The following is a 23,526-nucleotide window of genomic DNA, read 5'->3' as shown; positions in this document are numbered from 1 at the left end:
GTATATGAGACAGGATGCAATCAGTGAGGAAGTGAATGTAGTTAGTGAAGGGAAGAGAATGCTGACTACCCAAAGATAAACCTTGGTACAACGCAGAGCTTTGTGTCAAATCCCTTGGAATTCTTAGTTCCCCATGGCTGTCAGCCGTACCCTTCATTCTTGAACACATTGGAGTACATGGTACCTTGCTGATCCATGATGTATGGAATGTTTTAGGACTCAGTGGTCATTGAGGACGTGGCTGTGGTCTTTAGCCAGGAAGAGTGGGCGTTGCTGGATGTTGCTGAGAGGAAACTCTACAGAGATGTGATGATGGAAACCTTCAGAAACCTGACCTCAGTAGGTAAGAAGGGCATCTTTTCTTTTTTTATTTCTTTCTTTAGCAAATAAAAATATTTGACTCATTGACTTCACTCCAGAATTTGGGCTGAGGAATGGGAATAAATTGTTAACTAAATCAAGTGTGGTCCCTTGGTCTATGGACCCGACATATCCTGAATTCCCTGTAAAGCTCTTTATGTACTAAGGTGAGTTTTCATTTCTCCTGTGATTAAAAGCCCTGAGGCTTTCTAAGTGTTGTAAGTGTAAGCATTGGCTTCAGGGTCACTATGGGACATTGAGATGTAGGTGGTTTCGGACCTTGTAGAGAGTTTTACAGTATTTATTACAAGTTGAACATGATTATTTTGCTGTATATAAAGTCAGACCCGTCTATCATCAGAGATCCTGAAGAGGAAAGTATTGTCTCAGTGTCGAGGAAATGCTCATTGCTCTTCACTGTCTTCCCTTATGATGTGCATTTCTCCATTAGCACCATGTGAGCTATACCCATTTGATTTCTCAGAGAAAAAAGGAAAGATCTGAGTACAGTGAGGATAGGCCCCATCCAGGGCCCGTGTGTCAGGAAGCACCAGGAAAGCAAGAATTTTTGGAAAGACCAGCCGTATATGAATGGAATTACATTTCAATTAGTCAGCCAGAAAAATTCTCTTTTGAGTTGTGGACACTACTTCACAGATACCCGAACTTACTTTTCTGACCTTAGCAGTCCTGTCAGAACTATGGTCATAGAGAGACTTTTCTTCTTTAATGTTACATTGCGCATTGTGTCCAATATTTTTGTTTTCAGCTCTCGTAACTGCACCTATTTATGTCACCATCACTCTCAATCCTCATGGAATTATTCCCTAGTAAATTGTTCTTTAACCATTGCGAACATGCTGCAACAGTGAAATGTGGCTAAGTCTTTCTTTGCTCATGGCAGCCTTTTTCCCCACTGACTCCTTTCTTTTTTCTTTCATATTGTGAACCTCAACTTGAATATTTGGGTTAGTCTCCCAAAACCTTATCGGTGGAGAAAAGTTATCCATATCCAGTGAATGTACAATGATGCGATACATTAAGAATAATCCCCGGATGTCCACGTTAGGAGAAATCTGCATGTGGCATGGCAATATAGGTCACTCTGAAAACCAGGGGAGACATTTGAGGTGAGTGTCATTCAAACAAGAGAAAACAGCGCCTCAGGAGAAAGACCAAAAGTGTCCTGACATTAAGGTATAGACAGAGATGTTTACGCAGGTGCATTAGCACTTTCAGCCGGTTTGTGAATGTTCAGTACTTGCCAGCATAAACGAGGGGCAGCGTATGCATTGCGTAGAAACCAGATGTATTCCCTGTTAGATTTTGACTGGAGTAGGAAACAATCAGCAGTGCCCTGCTTAAGGATGGAGGCTATTTGCGCTACATTGAATATGTGTCACTCTCCACAGTCTTGCCAATAATCCAATTTCCTGCATCAGGCCCCTGAGACTTTTGGGATCCATGTGGGAGAGTGTATTATTGGCGGGACATTGGAACGTGATACACATTCAGAGTGACACACCTGGCTGCCATCTTGGAGTGGGGCACTGCTGTTTTTCTCCTACTCGTGTGAAAATTGAACAGGCAACTGATTTTGTTTCTGTGCAAAGTATATGCTGCCTTTGTTTATGTAGACAATTCCTAAACTGTTACAAACCATTTTGAAATCTTGAAATGTACTAATATGTACAGATTCTCCTCAGTTTTGACTGTCTCTTTACCCAGCATTTTGCATATTTGACAATGGTAAAGAAGTCTACTATCCGACTATTTTGAGCATTGAAGATGGACATTTGGCAGTAATGAATGCTGAGATGCAAGGCATAAGTATTGCTGGCTGTGATGGTTAAGATTATGTGTCAGAGTGACTGGGCCACGATTCTCACTGGTCTGTTAGCTAGGTAATGATGTAATTTGGCAGTTACATAATGATGTTGTCATCCTTTATTTTCTCATCTAACGTCATCTTCCATTTTCACATAATGCCAAAATTGCATAACAACCTGGTGTTTTGAACTTAGTCATGTTGATAAATGAGGAGAAGGTGTACACATACAGGTGTCTATGTATATGAACATAGATGGGAAAGTATGCATTTTGGGAGTTTTCATAATATAGCATATTCAAATAGATGAGTGAGATACAGGGTATTTGAAACATATTTCGTTTGGACACAATTATCAGAAAGCCTCATATTTTAGAAATTCAGTGACAGTAATAGTCGTGTCTCTGCTAGATGATTTAACCTAGGAAACCTGAGATAAGTCAGGCAAAAACCAAGCACCTTCACTATGTTTGGTAACGGTGAAATGGGAACACATTTATTTCCAACACCATGCACCCTATTTTTTAACAGCAGTCATACAGTAGAGAACCTCCATGAAAGTAATGAGTGCACTCAGTCTTGGAAAATCTTCAGCTGGATTCCAGATCTTACTGTGCTCCAAAGAAACCCTCCAGAAGTAAACTCTTTTGAATACTCTGAGTGTGTTAAGATCTTCATGGATCACTCACCATATAACCATCATTTCAGATCTTCCACCAGATGCAGTGCCTCTCAGTGTAAGGAATGTGGAGAATCCTGCAGCTGTTCCTCTCACCTAACTACTCCTTTGAGAGTTCCTCATGGAAAGAAACCCGAGAAATGTAAGGTACTTGGGAAGGACTTAATTTGTATGCCAACCCTTAAGAGTCCTGTGACAACACTCACTGGTGAGAAATGTTGTGAATGTAACAAATGTGGGAAAGGTTTCTGTAGTTTGTCATCACTTTGGACATGTGTGAGTGGTCATAAACATGCGTGTAAAGAATATTGTGAAATCTATAGTCGTTCATCCCTCATTTTACCTAAAAAATGTCCTGACAGAGATAAGCATTATGAATGTGAAGAATGTGGGAAAGCCTTTATTCATTGCTCCCATCTCACTTCATATACAAGAGCTCACAGTGGAGAGAGGCCTCATGAATGTAAGGAATGTGGGAAAGCCTTTATTCGTTCCTCCGACCTCACTTCACATAAAAGAACTCACAGTGGAGAGAAACCTTATGAATGTAAGGAATGTGGGAAAGCCTTTAGTAGTTCCTCCAACCTCAGTAAACATAAAAGAACTCAGAGTGGAGAGAAACCTTATGAATGTACGGAATGTGGGAAAGCCTTTACTTGTCGCTCATCGCTTCGTGAACATAAAAGAGCTCACCGTGGAGAGAAACCTCATGAATGTAAGGAATGTGGGAAAGCCTTTCTTCATTCCTCCAGCCTCACTTCACATAAAATAACTCACAGTGGAGAGAAACCTTATGAATGTACGGAATGTGGGAAAGCCTTTACTCGTCGCTCATCCCTTAATAAACATAAAAGAACTCACAGTGGAGAGAAACCTTATGAATGTAAGGAATGTGGGAAAGCCTTTATTTTTTCCTTCCAGCTCGCTTCACATACAAGAGCTCACAGTGGAGAGAGGCCTCATGAATGTAAGGAATGTGGGAAAGCCTTTATTCATCGCTCCGACCTCACTAAACATAAAAGAACTCACAGTGGAGAGAAACCTTATGAATGTACGCAATGTGGGAAAGCCTTTAGTTGTTCCTCCTACCTCACTGCGCATAAAAGAACTCACAGTGGAGAGAAACCTTATGAATGCACAGAATGTGGGAAAGCCTTTACTTGTCGCCCATCCCTTCGTAAACATAAAAGAGCTCACAATGGAGAGAAACCTTATGAATGTAAGGAATGTGGGAAAGCCTTTCTTCGTTCCTCCAGCCTCACTTTACATAAGAGAAATCACAGTGGAGAGAAACCTTATGAATGTAAGGAATGTGGGAAAGCCTTTATTTTTTCCTCCCAGTTCGCTTCACATAAAAGAGCTCACAGTGGAGAGAGGCCTCATGAATGTAAGGAATGTGGGAAAGCCTTTATTCGTTCCTCCAACCTCACTAAACATAAAAGAACTCATAGTGGAGAGAAACCTTATGAATGTACACAATGTGGGAAAGCCTTTAGTTTTTCCTCAGCCCTCAGTAGGCATAAAAATATTCACCATGGAGTGAGGCGTTATGAATGTACGGAATGTGGGAAAGCCTTTCATTATTCCTCAGTCCTCAGTGTACATAAAAGAACTCACAGTGGAGAGAGGCGTTACAAATGTAAGGACTGTGGGAAAGCCTTTGTTCATTGCTCCAATCTCACTTCACATAAGAGAACTCACAGTGGAGAGAAACCTTACGAATGTACGCATTGTGGGAGAGCCTTTGTTCATTCCTCCCACCTCACTTCACATAAGAGAACTCACAGTGGAGAGAAACCTTATGAATGTAAGGAATGTGGGAAAGCCTTTATTTTTTCCTCCCAGCTCGCTTCACATACAAGAGCTCACAGTGGAGAGAGGCCTCATGAATGTAAGGAATGTGGGAAAGCCTTTATTCGTTCCTCTGGCCTCACTAAACATAAAAGAACTCACAGTGGAGAGAAACCTTATGAATGTACGCAATGTGGGAAAGCCTTTCGTTTTTCCTCAGCCCTCACTAGGCATAAAAATACTCACCATGGAATGAGGCCTTATGAATGTACGGAATGTGGGAAAGTCTTTCGTTATTCCTCAGTCCTCAATGTACATAAAAGAACTCACAGTGGAGAGAGGTGTTACAAATGTAAGGACTGTGGGAAAGCCTTTGTTCATTGCTCCAATGTCACTTCACATAAGAGAACTCACAGTGGAGAGAAACCTTACGAATATACGCATTGTGGGAGAGCCTTTGTTCATTCCTCCCACCTCACTTCACATAAGAGAACTCACAGTGGACAGAAACCTTACAAATGTACGCATTTTGGGAAAGCTTTGTTATGCAACCCTCTATAAGCATGAAAGAACTCACAACGGAGTGAGGCCTTATGAATGTACGGAATGTGGGAAAGCCTTTATTCATTCCTCCTGCCTCACTTCACATAAAAGGACTCACAGTGGAGAGTAACCTTATTCATGTACGGAATGTGGGAAAGCCTTTCTTTCCTCCAAACTCAATTCACATAAAAGAACTCACAGTGGAGAGAAACCTTATGAATGTATGGAATGTGGGAAAGCCTTTACTTGACACTCATCCCTTAATAAACATAAAAGAACTCACAGTGGAGAGAAACATTATGAATGTAAGGAATGTGGGAAAGCCTTTATTCGTTCCTCCCAGCTTGTTTCACATAAAAGAACTCACAGTGGACAGAACTCTTATGAATGTACGGAATGTGGGAAAGCCTTTATTCACTCCTCCAGCCTCACCTCGCATATAAGAACTCACAGTGGAGAGAGGCCTTATGAGTGTAAGGAGTGTGGGAAAGCGTTTTTTCAGAACTCGAACCTCACTAAGCATGTCAGAATTCACCATGGAGAAAGGCTCTATAAACATAAACAATGTGGAAAGCCTTTAGTTGTTCCTCAGACCCCACTTTACATATAAGAACTCACAGAGAGTTGATTATTCTTATGTCAAAAGTGGGATGTTTTGTCCTTACTGTTATGATTTTGATAAAGTTCTGAAAGTCAGCAATGAAAGACGAAAGTTTCTTGGTAAGTAAGAAATCAATACTAACTGAAAAGAGCGGATCATTAAGAGTAATTTATGCCTTTGGGAGAAATGATAGTTTCATTGTAATTGTGGGACTGTCCTCATCGGTGTTTGTTACTTTCTTAGTCCAAGCTAAACTTCACCTTTCTGAAAGTCGTTGCTATTACAAATGAGGCTTCAGGGAATAGTTGGCTTTATATTATTTAACGTTATTGTCGCTGTTATTTTGGAAGCATTTAAATATGCTCATCTTGTATTTGGTTCAGACTGTTTTGTCATATTTGAAACGTTCTTTCCATTTTTTCCTATTGTAAAGTAAGCTATTTTATCTATTATAATTAATAACTCATATAGTGGTACTTTGGGTCTGTTCAGATACTCTGTTTTTCGTTGTATTTTGGCCTACTAATTTTAGTATTCAAAGATAATTACATATCATTATTACTGTGGTGTTTGCCAGATGATGTTTTTTGTTCCAATGTCCCAAAATACTATATCTATTAATTGGAATTCTGAAGGAAACAGCTTTTCCTTCTCTCCGATTTTATCATATTTTTAAATGTTCGTAATAGGATACGCAGTCCACAGATTATGAAGGAGTTCCTTTCCTAACTGTGTTTAAGTTGAATTTTCATGTTGGAACAGTTAGGTATAATTGTAAATATGTAACATCGTTTAGTCGACTGTTTTCCTTAGAATATACCATATGACGTACCTTTCTGTGCTTAAAAAGTTTTAAAGAAACACTTCTGGTTAGAATAAAACATTGTTAACATGATAGTACAGTAACAACAGTAATGACGTTCTGATGCACATTACAACGTTGTAACCCTATGTTATTACGAACCTCTGCTACTTCGTTGGGTTCTCTTTTGATATGCTTCTCTCACCTCTGACTTGGGGAGGCTAGGAGGCTGCCCTCCTCGGCACTGCACATGTGACTCCCCTCCATAGGGTAGTGGGGGAGGGATGTACAGAACATAGACCCCACCCCTGCACGATTCCTTACCTGACCTTACAGGGGACTTCGGCCTGTGCCCAGTTCCAAACAGTAAGAACAAGCAACACGGTGACACCGCATCCCCACTGGGCAAGGGAAGCAGGACTTGAGTTCCTGCAGGAGAGGATCTTCATTTCTAATAGGATGAGCCAGATTGGAAAGTCATGAGTCAGTCCAGTAAATGACTGGGAGGTGGGCATACAACAGGTAAAGATGGAGAGAAGCTGGTATAGATAAAAGACAGTAAAAGAAACAAGGGATTTTACATGAGAGTGGAAGAAGATCAACCCCGAAATAGTACTAGGCATTGAGACTAATGCTGACTTCACTCCTGGAATCAGAGGTACAAAGGGTGTGAGATAAAATTGAAAGCATTGAATTGATTTTTAAAAATCCAGAAGGAACCTGGAGAAAAGATACTTTTTCACAAAAAAATAGTGTCCACAAACAAGATCACTGGGAATTATAGGGGAAAAGGTTTACGCTCTTTAACCCATCTCTGTTTTCCTTACCCTGAGTTCTTTATCCTCTATTTCTTTCCATTCCATCAGTGTTTTCCAACTTTTATAGCTCTGCTTTATTCTGTTTATTTTTGTATGTATCTTTAAGTTCATGTTATTTGGTTCCACAATCAACACCCATGGAAGCAGCAGTCAAGAAATCAAAAGACACATTGCATTGGGTAAATCTCCTGCAAGAGACCTCTTGAAAGTGTTAAAAAGCAAAGATGTCACCCTGAGAACTAAGGGGTACCTGACCCAAGCCAGTGTGTTTTCAGTTGCCTAATTTGCATTTGAAAGCTGGGCGGTGAATAAAAAAGACAGAAGAAGAATTGAGGCCTTTGAATTGTGGTGTTGGCAAAGAGTATGGAACATACCATGGACTGCCAAAAGAACGAACAAATCTGTCTTGGAAGAAGCACAACGAGAATGCTCCCTGGAAGGAAGAATGGAGAGACTGTGTCTCACATACTTTGGACGTGTCGTCCGGAGCGATCAGTCCCTGGAGAAGGGCATCACGCTTGGTAAAGCAGAGGGTCAGCGAAAAAGAGGAAGACCCTCAATGAGATGGATTGACAGAGGCTGCAGTAGTCGGTTCAAGCTTAGCAGATATTGTGAGGATGGTGCAGCACCTGACAGTGTTTTGTTCTGTTGTACATGAGGTCGCAATGAGTCGGAATCGACTCGATGGCATGTAACAACAACTGTCTTTAAGTTCATGAAACCTATCTCCTGGTGTGTATCGAATGATATGAAACCTATCTACCCCCTTTAATTTTGCAATTATATGTTTAAATACAGAATTTGTGACTAGGTTTGGTGTTTTATATCTGTTTGTATGTTTCTGTTGTCTATGCTCGTTCATTCCCTGTGTGTCTGATAATTTGTTGTTCTGTGATAGACTTTATATTCTTTAGGTTTTCTTTTTATTTTGAACCACGTTTAAAATATAGGAACTAAAAGGAAGACTTGTTTATATATTTGTTGTAAAGTCTCATCAGGTGTCAATATGTTGGATGTTTCAATTAAAGAGACAATTGAAGATGTAATTTTTCTTCCGAAGGAATTTTTATTTTTAGTGGCTGGAGTTACTATTACCAATCTCAGAAATCTTAGAACGTTCAGAGCTCAGTAGTTCCTTTTGAATGACTCTCGGCCAGGCCAGGCCATGTAGTCCCTGTGATACATGGATATGGCTCCCACTTTTGGGAATCCTGAACTCCAACTTCTGCCCGTACATCTGAACCTCATTTCCATAGTTTTCTAACTGAGCCAGCCTCCTGTTGGTTAAGTTCATCTGAAACGCTTGACTGTTGTCTCTCGTTCCATATTCATCTAAAATGTGCCCAGCAAGTTCTCAATATTTTACTTGTTTTAAATTTTAGAAAGATGTATTTTATTTCATCCAGAGTGGTTTTTTTTTATTATGGTTTAAGTGAAAGTTTACTAATCAAGTCAGTCTCTCACATAAAAACTTATATACACCTTGCTACACACTCCCAATTACTCTCCCCCTAATGAGACAGCCCACTCTCTCCCTCCACTGTCTCTTTTTGTGTCCATTTCGCCAGCTTCTAACCCCCTCTACCCTCTCATCTCCGCTCCAGGGAGGAGATGCCAACATAGTCTCAAGCGTCCACCTGATCCAAGAAGCTCACTCCTCACCAGCATCCCTCTCTAACCCATTGTCCAGTCCAAGCCATGTCTGAAGATTTGGCTTCAGGAATGGTTCCTGTCCTGGGCTAGCAAAAGCTGTGGGGGCCATGACTACCGAGGTCCTTCCAGTCTCAATCAGACCGTTAAGTCTGGAGTTTTTATGAGAATTTGGGGTCTACATCCCAGTGCTCTCCTGCTCCCTCAGGGGTTCTCTGTTGTGTTCCCTTTCAGGGCAGTCATCGGTTGTGGCCGGGCACCATCTAGTTCTTGTGGTCTCAGGATGATGTAGTCTCTGGTTCATGTGGCCCTTTCTGTCTCTTGGGCTCTTAGTTATCGTGTGGCCTTGGTGTTCTTCATTCTCCTTTGCTGCGGGTGTGTTGAGACCAATTCATGCATCTTAGATGGCTGCTTAATAGCATTTAAGACCCCAGACGCCACTCTTCAAAGTGGGATGCAGAATGTTTCCTTAATCGATTTTATTAATGCCCATTGACTTAGATGTCCCCTGAAATCATGGTCCCCAAACCTCTTCCCTTGCTACACTGTCCTTCGAAGCATTCAGTTTATTCAGGAAACTGCTTTTGGTTTAGCCCGGTTATGCTAACCTCCCCTGTACTGTGTGTTGTCTTTCCCTTCACCTAAAGTAGTTCTTATCTACCAACTAACTAGTGAATAACCCTCTCCCACCCTCCCTCCTCTCATAACCACAAAAGAATGTTTTCTTCTCAGTTTAAACTATTTCTCAAGTTCTTATAATAGTCGTCTTATACAATATTTGTCCTTTTGCAACTGACTAATTTCACTCAGCATAATGCCTTCCAGGTTCCTCCATGCTATGAAATGTTTCACAGATTCCTCACTGTTCTTTTTCGATGCCTAGCATTCCATTGTGTGAATATACCATAATTTATCCATTCATCTGTTGATGGACACCTCGGTTGTTTCCATGTTTTTGCTATTGTACACAGTGCTGCAGTAAACATGGGTGTGCATATATCTGTTCTTGTAAAGGCTCTTATTTCTCTAGGATATATTCCGAGGAGTGGGATTGGTGGATCGTATGGTAGTTCTATTTCTAGCTTTTAAAAAGCAAAAATTAAGGAAGCGCCAAAACGATTTCCAAAGTGGTTGTACCATTTGACATTCCCACCAGCAGTGTATAAGTGTTCCAATCTCTCCACGGCCTCTCCAACATTTATTATTTTGTGCTTTTTGTGTTAATGCCAACCTTGTTGGAGTGAGATGAAATCTCATCGTAGTTTTGATCTGCATTTCTGTAATGGCTAATGATGGTGAACATTTCCTCATGTATCTGTTAGCTACCTGAATGTCTTTAGTGAAGTGTCTATTCATATGTCTTGCCCATTTTTTAATAGCGTTATTTGTCTCTTTGCAGTTGAGTTTTTGCAGTATCATGTAGATTTTAGAGATCAGACGCTGATCAGAAATGTCATAGCTAAAACCTTTTTCCCAGTCTGTAGGTGGTCTTTTTACTCTTTTGGTGAAGTCTTTGGATGAGCATAGGTGTTTGATTTTTAGGAGCTCCCAGTTATCTCGTTTTTCTTCTGAATTCTTAATAATGTTTTGTATACTGTATATGCCTTGTATTAGGGCTCCTAACATTGTCCCTATTTTTTCTTCCATGATCTTTATCGTTTTAGATTTGATATTTAGGTCTTTGATCCATTTTGAGTTAGTTTTTGTGCATGGAGTGAGGTATGGGTCCTGTTTCTTTTTTTTTTTTGTAGATGGATATCCAGTTATGCCAGCACCATTTGTTAAAAAGACTCTTTCCCCCATTGAACTGTTTTGGGGCCTTTGTCAAATATCAACTGCTCATATGTGGATGGATTTATGTCTGGATTCTCAATTGTGTTCCATTGGTCTGTGTATCTGTTGTTGTACCAGTACCAGGCTGTTTTGACTACTGTGGCGGTAGAGTAGATTCTAAAGTCAGGTAAAGTAAGGCCTCCCACTTTGTTCTTCTTTTTCAGTCATTCTTATTTATCTGGGGCCTCTTTCCCTTGCATATGAAGTTGGTGGTTTGTTTCTCCATCTCATTAAAGAATGTTGTTGGGATTTTTATTGTAATTGCATTAAATGTATAGATCGCTTTTGGTAGAATAGACATTTTATACTGTTAAGTCTTCCTATCCATGGGCAAGGTGTGTTCTTCCACTTATATGGCCTTATGGTCTGAGAAGATGCTTTGGAATATTTCGATGTTTTGGATTCTGGAAAGGTTTGTTTTATGACCTAATATGTGGTCTGTTCTAGAGAATGTTCCATGTGCGCTAGAAAAAAAAGTATACTTTGCAGCTGTTGGGTAGAGTGTTCTGTATGAGTCAATAAGATCAAGGTAGTTGATTGTAGCAATTAGGTTTTCCGTGTCTCTGTTGAGCTTCTTACTGGATGTCCTGTCCTTCTCTGAAGGTGGAGTGTGGAAGTCTCCTACTATAATTGTGGAGGTGTCTATCTCACTTTTCCGTTCTGTTAAAGTTTGTTTTATGTATCTTGCAGCCCTGTCATTGGGTGCATAAATATTTAATATGGTTATATCTTCCTGGTCAATTGTCCCTTTAATCATTATGTAGTGTCCTTCTTTATCCTTTCTGGTCGATTTAACTTTAAAGTCTATTCTGTCAGAAATTAATATTGTTATTCCTGCTCTTTTTTGCTTATTGTTTGCTTGATATATTTTTTTCCATCCTTTGAGTTTTAGTTTGTTTGTGTCTCTTGTAGGCAGCATATAGACGGATCGTGTTTCTTTATCCAGTCTGAGACTCTGTGTCTTTTTATTGGTGGGGTTAGTGCATTTACATTCAGCGTAATTATAGATAAGTATGTGCTTAGTGCTGTCATTTTGATGCCTTTTTATGTGTGTTGTTGAGAATTTCATTTTTCCACTGACTGTTTTGTGGTGAGACGTTTTTCTTTGTAAATTGTGTGTTCCTCATTTTCATAGTAGTTGAATTTATGTTTGCTGAGTCGTTATGTTTTTCTTGGTTTTTATTTTGAGTTATGGAGTTGTTATACCTCTTTGTGGTTACCTTAGTATTTACCCCTATCTTTCTAAGTAAAAATCTAACTTGTATTGTCCATATCGCCTTGTAACCCTCTCCATATGGCAGTTGTATGCCACCTGTATTTAGTCTCTCTTTTTGATTGTTGTAATCTTTTACGTAATGACTTCAATGATTCCCTGTTTTGAGCGTTTTTTTCTTTTTAAAATTAATCTTAATTTGTTTTTGTGATTTCCCTAATTGAATTGATATCAGGATGTTCTGCTCTGTGACCTTGTATTGTGCTGGTAGGTGATAGTATTGGTTTTCGGACCCATTTCCTTTAGTATTTCTTGTAGGCTTGGTTTGGTTTTTGCAAATTCTCTAAGCTTGTGTTTATCTGTAAATGTTTTAATTCACCTTCATATTTGACAGAGAGTTTTGCTGGATATAAGATCCTTGGCTGGCAGGTTTTCTCCTTCAGTGCTCTGTATATGTCATCCCATTGCCTTCTTGACTGCATGGTTTCTGCTGAGTAGTCTGAACTTATTCTTATTGATTCTCCTTTGTAAGAGACCTTTCTTTTATCCCTGGCTGCTTTTAATACTTTCTTTTTGGTTTTGGCAAGTTTGATGATAATATGTCTTGGTGATTTTCTTTTTGGATCAATCTTTAAATGGGGTTCGATGAGCATCTTGGATAGACATCTGATTTTTTTTCAGCTATATTGGTGTCAATTCCCTGGTCCTCCAGATTTCCCACTCTGCATTCCAACTGCTCGAGTCTACTCCTCTGACTTCCTCTTGCAGTGTCTTATTCTGTAATTTTATTGTTAATCTTTTGGATTTCTGAGTGCAGTCTCTCTATGGATTGCAACTTATTAATTTTTCCACTACGTTCTTGAATAATCTTTTTGACTTCTTCCACTGCATTATCAGTGTTCCTTGGCTTTTTCTGTAGATCGCCTTATTTCATTTCCGAAGTCATCCCTGATGTCTTGAAGCATGCTGTAAATGAGTTTTTTATATTCTGCATCTGGCAATTCCAGGATTGTATCTTCATTGGGGAAGATTTTGTTTCTTTGGTTTGGGGAGTTGTAGAAGCAATCATGGTCTGCTTCTTTATGTGGTTTGATATCGACTGCTGTCTTCGAGCCATCACTAAGATATTGTAGTGATTTATTCTATATTTGCTAACTGAGTCTTGTTTTCTCTCTATATACGTAGATGGGCTACTAGATTGCGCTGTCTTGATTGTTGTAGCCCTTGAATCACTTATTTCCTCTTACCAGCTGGTTTGGGCTGTTATCAGATATATAAGCCTAAGAGTCCATTCAGTATTCTTGAGTAGAATCTGATTTTGTGTCACCAAGTGTGTGGTGCAGACTGTCAACTATCCACCTAGAGAAGTGGTGGTGATAGTTGTGTGCACCAGATTCTAGTAACAGCAGGGGTTCACACTCCAGGGGGGTCAGGATGCTGACAGGCTTCCCCCAAGTGCTAGTGAGGTAGGTGTGTCTCTATTCCTAAAGCACTTTGGTGGGTGGGCTCTGCAGCTGTACCTTAGGCCCCCAATGCAAGTACCTCTACAGATTGGTAAGTGTCACCGTCCTTCAACCCCTAAGGCTGGAGGCTAGGAGGTCTGAGGGAGCTTCAGCCCTCAGTTCCCTGTTGTGGGTCAGTGAGGGCTCTGTTGAATATGCAGAGATATTAGACCTTGGAAACTTGTCTTTCCAGTAATCAGCTAAAACAATTATAGTCAGATCTCTATCAGAAATGTCTTTTCGTTATAATAGCCACCTTCTTCCCTGTAGGGATGAAAACCCAAGACTGTGGATCACATATGCTTGGCTGGAGCTGGTTGTGTGTTTTTAGTCCAATTAGGGAAGGATTTTTGGTCCCTGGGTTTTTTGTAGCTACTTCTCTCAGGCCAGGAGAATGGGTTAGGAAAAGTCCAAAAGAAAAAAAGAAAGGAAAGGACAGAAAAAAAAAATCGCAGCCCAGTTCTCTCTCTGGCTCAGGAAATTCCAATGTTAATGAAGCTGCCTGGGAAGGGGTTGGGAGGGTTCAGATAAATAGGAGAGAGTAGCACCCCAGAATATAGACAAAGTTACTTATCTTGCTTGGGATGACTGTTTTGTCTGAGATTCCCGAGGGGCATGTCGACTGTGCGCTTGCTGGGTAGAGATTGCCCCCGAGGGTCAGGCCCCTGTCCTGTGCTTGCACTGTCTCAGAAGCCGCGGTTATTTCCTCAGCTCCCAGTCCAAAGCCCAGCGCCAAGGTTCCCTGTCTGGGACGCCGCACTCCTGGCTGCAAAACCAGTTGCTGCCCCCTGGTGACTTCACCTGTCAGCCGCGTCGCTGTGCTGTCTGTGTGCACTGGCTGGGCTTCCCCCGAGGTCAATTCTGGGGGGTAGGGCAGCGTCCCGTGTTTGTGCCGTCACAGGATGCCCTGTTCAGCTCCCCTGAGCCCAGTCCACAGCCCGGCGCCAAGGTTTCCTGACTGGGACGCTGGTTCCAGGTTTCGAAAACAGTCTCTGCTTCCCCGTGGTTGTTCGTTCTCAGTCTCTGTCACTGAGGTCAACTCTTTAGATCTGTGTTTGATGGTCAGGGTTCGTAGATTGTCATGTATGTGATCGATTCACTTGTTTTTCTGAATCTTTGTTGCAAGAGGGATCCGAGGTAGCTTCTACCTAGTCAGCCATCTTGGCCCCGCCTCCTAACATCCTTCTTGTATTACCAGCTGGTAACCTTGCAGTCTCCGTGACTGTCATGTCTCTTCAATGATTTTAAAGCCCCTCCTCCTTCCAATTCATGAATGTCTGTCATCTATTTGCATTTCGAATACCCCTCCCTGACAGCAGAACATTCTGATATCCTGGAAGAAAGGTTAAAAACTGTCCCATGCACACCTTGCCGTCTGCTAATCCGAGACTGGAGACCCTTATAAATATGTTATGGAAAGCAGTTTAATCAAAGGACAATAAAAGAAAGAAATGTATACGTATGGAGGTTTATTTACCTCAGCTGTTGCGAAGGGTGAATCTCGTCCAAGGTCATCATTTTCACCGTGATAACATACGTGTGAGAGACAATGGAGTGGTGAGGGGGTTCACCTTGCTTCTGCTTACTGGTGTCCGGGGTGGACATGAGCTTACCCATCAAGAAAACATTCGTGTACTGTGTATTCCAGCACTATCACAAAAATGTCTCCTTCATTAGAAAATAACTGAATGGTAATGATTCTAACCACCAACTAATACCTCACTGTTCCACGTGTGGTCCATGGAACAGCAGCACTAGCCCCATGTGGGAGCTTTTCAGAAACAAAGTTTCTGGGGCCCCACCTCAGGCCTACAGAAATAGAATCTGCATTTTAACAAGACCCACAGGTGATGTGTTTTTGTGAGAAAGTTTGAGAACCACTGGTCTAACTGATGGAAGAGTAAATAGGATCAGAATTACCTTGAGGTAGTGAAGGGTAAAAGTAAGAATAGAGTTGGGGGGCCCATAATTAAGCTGAATATTACAATGAATTTTGGCCCCTTAAAGTTTATTATACATAAACTGATAATAGTATATCTGGGGTATTCATTTTCATAGGCGATTAGAGGACAAAAACGTCTAAAACATCTCCTTTATGGCAATAAAGAGAAGTTTAAAAACAACGTTCTTGGGGTATGGAGGTACGGAAGGCTTTGGTGAACAGTAGGTGACACTACATTGAGTTGATGAATATTGAGTATAATTGATAATCTTGGTATATTCTTGGTATACCATATTTTTAACCAGATAATACACACCTTATACTTTGGTTTGCCAACTGTGCCCTCCCCTCACAAGGTATTTTTTAAGTGCCACCATCCGAAATTTTTAAAACATTGCTGTACAAAAATAGTTGGCATAGCACGCTTACAAAAATACCTTGTGGGGGGAGGTCGTGGTTGCCAAATAAATGTAGAAGGCGTGCATTATTATACATCAAGATTTCTATCTATTATATCCAAAGCAGTTTGAAAATAAAGTGAATCATTGTTAGAGGCATTTTGTGATAATTTTTTTATAGTGGTTTTATTTAACTTTGCATTACTTTTGTAATTCCCTATATCCGACGTATAAAAAAAGGTGATAGTTTGAATGTGGATACCGCTAGACTGAATCAAGATTTCCAGAGCTCATGCATAGAAAATGATTGATTTACATACTGCTGCTGATCCTGAATTGCAAAGAATTGAATTAACTACATGGGACCGAATGGACTAAAAGTTCACTATGGTTACAAATACTCCATCAGAGTCAAGCTCTCAGAACAAAATGGGACAAAAAATACATAAACTAACCCGTCTGTTGAGTCCAGGTGAAAAGCCAGGCCTATACTCTTAAACAACATAACAGAATTGAAAGCAAATAAAGAACCCAGGACCTTAAAACGTGTACATCAATTCCTTGGTAAGAGTGACTCATTTCTACAGAAAACCAGGTCCTAATATCAGATGGGTAGATATCAGACCCTGTGAGAAAACCCGAATTCCTCAAAGAGGAAAGAAAAGATAAAACAAATGGGAACTTATTTTCCCAATGTGGAAGAAGTTGCAGGTGGGAACTCATTTTCCCAAAGTGAGCCCTGAAATTCCAAATTGCTTCTAATATATTTAGTTTCTAGTGTTCTTCGATATGAAACCCAAAGCAGCATCCCAGTAGGTGGAGTTTGAGGCTCCCTTGTCAAGGATCCTATTCCCAGGGGCTGAAACTCTGCTCTCCCCAAGTCCAATAAAATTCCTAGCAGGGTTTGGTGACTGTTTCGTTTTACAGTGTACATCCACTGCATGAGAGTTCCCTGATGAGAAGCCTGATGCTGTGGCCCATCTCATGTCCCAGCTTATTCCAACATAAGTGTCTCTCTATTGGTAGTTTCCTGGAGACAGGCCTCCTCTCAGCTCCCTCAGGACAGGCTCCTCTTGGCGTCCCGAGGACAGGCTCCTGTGGCCCTGCTGTCTGTCACCAGTGACTGCCAGTGGGCTTCAAAGGTTTACTACTTTTTGTCCAGGTTCACTGACATTTCCTGGGTAAGCTGTAAACAACTTGTAGCTTGATACTTTTTCTCTGGTTCTGGGCTTTTCCCACACTAAAGCAGTAGAAACTTTTAAACCGATCAATAAATTCCTAGCACATGTCAACTCCAACGCTTAGATCCTCTTACCTGCCATACTTAATGCCCTCTCATACAGTTCCAACATGTTGTTGCTTTGTCCCTGGGTGTAATCACCTGTGTGGCCCTGTATCCAAGTGTGGTGTAGGATCCTCTGGCTCCTATGAGTACTTAATTCTGGCCTTCTTAACGTTAGTGTGTTTTTCTTTCCGCGTTTGACAGAGCATTGTGCAACACCCACAGACCCCCTTTGGGGGGTGATTACCACATGTATTCTATGGCCGAGAGATTTTTTTTTTCTTTAATTAACCTTGAAGAACTTTAGATCCTACTCTTTCAGCCTCTTTTATACATGCCTCAGGTCATAAAACATGTCTGGATGTGTGCACAGTAAAATGGAAAAACTGCTTCCCTTTTTCAGGGCTGTGTGGACAAGGTCACAGTAACTAATTATTCCTTCGTCTTTTACTCAAACTTCCCCTCCTTTCTTTTCTCCATTTCTAGAAAGGCATTACCATTTACCCTGTTGGTTATGTCAGAAAGGTGGAAATCAGGCGTGTTACTTGTGGTTACCTCAGTCACTGCCCATGAAATCAGTCTTCAAGTTCTGCTACTTGGACCTCCAAAACATAGTATTGTCTACTTCTGTAACAGATGTTCATCTCCCTCAATATTTGTTGTCACCTTGGACTTTCATCATAGAATTCCTGAGTTTCCGTTCTAAATCTGGTCGCCTAGGACCACCATTTTATATCCCAGTAGTCCTTGCTACCAGACGGGACCATGTGACTGAGTTCTCTTCAATGACCTCTAACTAAAAGTGTCATATGTAATGTCTAAGAAATGTCCTTAAAGGTAGACAACTTACCTCTCTAAGGACATTTGATTCCTGAATTCCGAATTTCAGGTTACATTCGCACTTAAGACAACCCAGGCTTTTCTCTGTAGAGGAAACAAAGGACAGCCATGGCTAGATCCCAAACATCAGGGGGAGCCACTCAACCACAGGCCCCGACTTAGAGTGCTTTAGGTTCTGGTAGGGAAGGCACCTCCTGAGCAGTGAACATCCCGGAAACCGGAAGTGGAAGTGAGCGTTCTGGGTGGGCAGCCACGGACGTGGCAGTCGTGTTGTGGTGTGAGGGCTCTGTTCCTCAATGGCCTGATGAGGTTACCTGTAGTCTGCTCCCCCTACGCCCCTCTGTTCTCTTTTTATTTGCAGTCCAATCTGGGCCAGACCCTTTGGCCTGGTCTACCACTGGTCGCTTACACACACGCACATACTTGCACACTAACTGGTGTCAGGGGTGGACATCAGATCACACACCAAGAAGACATTTGTGCACCGTGTATTCCAGTGCCGTTAGGAAAATGCCTCTGAGGCCTCCGTGGGGATTTCCCCCCATTCCGTCGCGGTTCCCCTCCCGGCTAGCAGCCGCCAAGCCAGGGCTTATCATTTCGTTTTGGCTGGAGCACACTGCACGGCTCTAAGCACAATTTGTACTTGGTGCCGGTACTTTGGGCATGCGCAGGACCTGAAGACCTGTGTCCTCAGTTTGTCCTTGGACATGGACTTCACGACATGATTCAACATCTGGACCTCCAGATGTGGACATGGGAGAGCTAAGGGCGGAGAGTTCTGGGCACCAAAACCAACCCCCAGAGGCCATCGGAATTAAAAGCATCCCCAACCCCCTCAGAGAGGGAGCACATGGCCTCATGTTTGTGGAATCCTGCTTTGCTCCTTGTCTGGGCAGACATTAAATTTCCATTTTGTTTCTCTTGTAACTGGTGGTGTGGCGTCCATCTTATTTCAGCTGGCTAATAGGACGCAACAACAGCCCTCGTTCGGTTATATCTCCTCCATAAATAAAATAACGGGAATAAATATAATCACTATCCCATGTCTCTTGATTCAAAGTGTGGCTCAGCATCGCGAACACTACTTGATAGTTTTAGGGTCCTACCGCAGACGTGCGTAATCAGAATCTGCATTTTTGCAAAATTCACATGTGATGTGTGTGTGCAATCAAGTTTAGGAGCCACTGGTGTAACTGAAGAGTAAATAAGGCCATAATTATCCTGATGCAATGAAATGGTGCAGCAGAAATAGGGTTTAGGAGCTTAAAATTTCCTGGATATTACAATCAATGGAGGCCTTCGAAAAACAATGATTACAAAAACCGATACAGAGTATGTCTGAGGTATCAATTTTAATGGGTAATTTGGGAGAAAAAAATGTCTAAAACTGCTCTTTCGGGCTAAAATAAAGAGGAAATAAGGACGACTCGGGACAGATCCCTGGTACAGCAGGGAACTACTAAACCCAGCGGTCCCGAGTTGGATCGTTGTGGGTTCCCGTATGGAAGCCCTTCTCTGCGGCACCAGCATCCCCGGAAGCGGAAGTGTGCGTCCACGGTCGGTAGCCGTGGTCGGTGTGTGTATCGCTCCGCTGTGCGGAGAGCGCAGGTCGTGTCCCGGCTCTGAGGGCGCCGCGCCATGTCCCCGCGGCCTCCTGGTCTCTCCGCTCCCAGAGCCTCGGGCCTCCCTGGAGCCGGGGAGCCGCCGCCGCTTGTCCGCTAGTTTCCTGCGCCCCCCCGGCCCCGCGGCCGCAGCTGCTTCGTGGAGGCCGCGGAGGTGGGAACTGCTTGTGTCGGTGCGTGGACAGGTGGGGTGGTGGGAGCCGCGCAGACCTGTGGTGCTCAGGGAGCGGGGAGACATGCAGGGTCCCGGGCCTCCGTGTTGGTGTGCCCATTTAGTCTTGTACACATGTGTTGTTGAAAATGCTCTTGGGCAAAATGAACCATCGATCCAATTTGGAATTAATGACTTCTTGGGTTTGGTGTGCTCGAGTGTTTTGTTTTTATAATTTTGACCAAGATTACAGAAAAGGGGACATATACGTGTTCTTCATCTTGGTAACTTTCCCTAAAGGGCAGTGAGGTAAGTTATACATATAAAATGTTTAACACAACCCCTGAGGGAGAATAAGTGCTCAGTAAGTAATATCTGCGATTATTATTATGGAAACTCTGATGGCGTACTGGTTAAGAGCCATATCTACTAACCAAAAGGTGGACAGTTCAAATGTACCAGGCGCTCCTTGGAAACTCTATGGGGCAATTCTACTCTGTTCTATAGGGTCACTAATGGACTCAACGGCAATGTGTTTATTATTATTACGGGCGAGTCAAATGGATTTGGATTTTCTGCGACATCCAATGGGAAGATAGGAACAATTTACCATCTGAAAACTATTGTGAGAACTTTGAAGTTCTATTAAACCTTTTTCTTTGAGGACACTGAAGCAGGCAGCCCTGAAACGGTTATTAAGGTTATTAACCATCGTATAATAGTTGTTTTTCAGAAAAGTCTACTCTGGCTGCGTTTTTGTTACAACTTTTACAGCACTTCGCCATGTTCAGTTGAATCCCCAGGTTCCTTGTCCTCTCGTGGCAGGAGGCTGAGGCGCAGGTGCACAGATTTCAAATTGACCCGGTATATGACCTTCCTGGGGTGATAATAGAGCGCCACGGCCATTTTTTTAGGGCTGTGTGCAGTATTTTTCGAGCCGTGCACAAAAGCCCACTCACTAAAATTATGCGGACTGCGAACGCACCACCAAACTAAAGATCCTCCCCTCGCTGTTGATGCATATGTATGTCACTCCTTATAAAAAGAGCAAATCTCCAGAGATTTAGCTACACGTGGTTAATGGTGACTGAACTTTGATACGTTCATTGGCCAAAGCTGAAAACTGTTTTATTCCTGACAATTCACATTGATACGAGGTAACTGCGTGTGTTGATCTGTAAGGGATGGAGTTACACAGGTGAGCCCACAACTTCAATATTGTACCCCTAACTCCCTGGAGGAAATCAGGTTCAAGTTTTGCAGCCTGGCCAGTCCTGGTTGCTCCTCATGCTCCGGGAGAGGTAAATTCCTCCGTCTGTGGTCTTGTTGCAGAAAGGAGAGGCCCATGGAGCTGCCTGAAGAATGCAGGTGTGTGCTGTGGGGGCTGGAGCCTGTTCTGCCTTCAGTGTAAAGGCCCTCAGGGTGGAGCATTGCCCTGAGCCTGGGAGGAGGCCAAAGGCCTGTGACTCCCTGCTTCCTCCACACTGTTTCCTCCCTATCCGTCTTCCATTTCAGGTCTCAGGTGTGGTGCAGAGAGAACTAGTCCAGTCCAGGCAGCTGAGGACCTAGGGTGACCATCTTGCACATGCGTTAATCACAGGGAAGGATTTCAACTGCTCTGGCTGGTGTGTGGGCCAAGCATTATTCATCTGCCTCCAGACTGCCCAGTGCTCTGCTTCCACTCCTATCCCTCTTCCTGAAGGAACTTCTTAGGCTGAGAGACGACATTCCCTTAGAATTCTAGAAGTTGGAAAAGGAAATGGTGAGTTCTACGGAGAACTGGCTTGTCCTTAGCAAAGTGGGTGAGGCTGGATCTGAATTGTTGGGGGACAAGTGTGTGGTGCGGGGATGTGGTTCCTCAGTGAATAAAAAAGGTAGCAGAGGAGGCCAAGGGACTGAGGCCTAGGAGGCACCCTGAGGCCCTCCCCCACTGTCGTTGGGCCCTTCCCCTATACACAGGTGGCTTGTCAGGATTTAGATGCCTGGGTTCACCTTCCTTATGTGACTCTCAGAGCTGGCACCGTGGGGCATTACCATCCCCACCGTGGGCCTTGGTGCTCTGTGTTGAATAACAGTCTCCTGAGCAGAATCTAGAGACAGAGCAGCTCTGGACGTGCAGACTGATCCCCGCCCTCCAGAGCCATCCTTGTCCCATCTCTCTGAACAATGTTCTTGACTCCTAGGCAGTGGAGCGTTTCTTGTGGTGTTCTAAAACCACAGCTCCCTGTTCACACTGTGATATGGGTTAGAAAAGGGGGTGGATAGTTTGTAGGGGAAGGCCCTGACTGTTTACCGGGTCCTGGATCATGGTAGTGCTCTCCTGATGTCAACAAAGTTATGAAACTTGGAACGGTGCATCCAGCTGTGTCCTGTGTGGGCTCCACAGACCTGTTTTTCCTCCATTTGGGAATTTTTTTTTTACCTCGAGCTTTCAGGTGTGTGGAAAGCATGGCTCCCCAGTGTCGGTCCTTGTCCTCCCACCTAGAGCTAGTGTTTAAACCTGTGTAATTGTAGATGTTCTCCATAGCTTTAAATCAGGATCTAAAATTAAAGGGTTCTCTGATCCTATGAGAGTTGCGTATTCATGTTCTCGGATTTACAGATTACGCTAGATGAAAATTCTAAGTTCCTAGTTGTGTTTCTAGTGAAAAATTTTCAACTGAATATAAACTTCTCAGACACAGAGGAATGCTTAATTTAACTTATTTAAAAGTTACTCTGGAGCTTGCTTAAATCTTGAGGAAGTTCTCATCTTCTCTTTCCTGGAGATTGTTGGTAACTCTATTTAAAAGTTTATGACTACTACCAATATTATTGGTAATATTATAGCTTTGTCACCCAAGTCTTAATCCATAAACTCTGTGTTGTTTAGCTTTGCCTCTTTTGTGCTTAGTGTAACTTCGTTATTACTCTGGGTTCTTGAGTGACATATAATCCATACTGAATGTTGTAGTCTTTGATTGTCATGAATAAGTTCTTCAAGTTCTCTTCCCTTTCAGTAAGCTAGGTTGTGTCATCTGCATAATGCAGGTTGTTAACAAGTCTTTCCCCAATCCAGATGCTGAATTCTTTCTCATATAGTGTAGCTTCTCTGATGATTTGCCGAGCATACAGATTGAATAGGTTTGGTGAAAGGATACAACCCAGACACACACCTTCCCTGACTTTAAGCTGTGCAGTATCCCCTTGTTCTGTCTGAAGGACTACTTCTTGGTGTATACGCAGGTATCGCGTAGTCAGTGAAACACAGGAAAAGGTCTTTGTGGTGTTCTCTGTTTTAAGACATCAGCTGTGATATCCCTCATTCCATGTCCTCTTCTGAATCCAGCTTAAATTTCTGGCTGATCCTTGTTGACGTACTGCTACAACTGTTCTGAGTGATCCTTAGCAAAATTTTACTTGCATGTGATGTTAATGGTATTGTTTGATGATTTCCACATTCTGTTTGATCACCTTTCTTTAGAATAGTCATAAATACGGATCTCTTCAGTCAGTTGGCCAGATAGCTGTCTTCCAAATTTCTTGGCATAGACAGTGAGCACTTGCAGTGCCGCATCCGCTTGGTGAAACATCTGAATTGGTATTGCGTCAATTTCTAGAGCCTTGTTTTTCACCAGTGTCTTCAGTGTAGCTTGGTCTTCATCCTTCATTACCATCGGTTCTTTTTTTTT

General features: G+C 42.4%; 2 protein-coding genes across 2 annotated transcripts in view; both read left to right on the top strand.

Moving 5' to 3' along the window:
* The window catches only part of LOC126068551 (zinc finger protein 91-like), a 146,171-nt gene that overhangs the window by 45,160 nt on the left and 77,485 nt on the right, over nucleotides 1-23,526 (top strand).
* LOC126068559 (zinc finger protein 124-like) overlaps nucleotides 1-23,526 on the top strand; it is a 146,149-nt gene that overhangs the window by 101,587 nt on the left and 21,036 nt on the right. The window contains exon 2 of the mRNA XM_049871225.1: nucleotides 217-343. Within this exon, the coding sequence (XP_049727182.1) occupies nucleotides 217-343 (127 nt within the window). The remainder of the gene's footprint in view (nucleotides 1-216; nucleotides 344-23,526) is intronic.

The sequence above is a fragment of the Elephas maximus genome, chromosome X (assembly GCF_024166365.1).
Source record: "Elephas maximus indicus isolate mEleMax1 chromosome X, mEleMax1 primary haplotype, whole genome shotgun sequence".
Classification (NCBI taxonomy): domain Eukaryota; kingdom Metazoa; phylum Chordata; class Mammalia; order Proboscidea; family Elephantidae; genus Elephas; species Elephas maximus.
The sequence above is the reverse complement of the archived record's forward strand: the minus strand, read 5'-3'. Positions and strand labels throughout refer to the sequence as shown.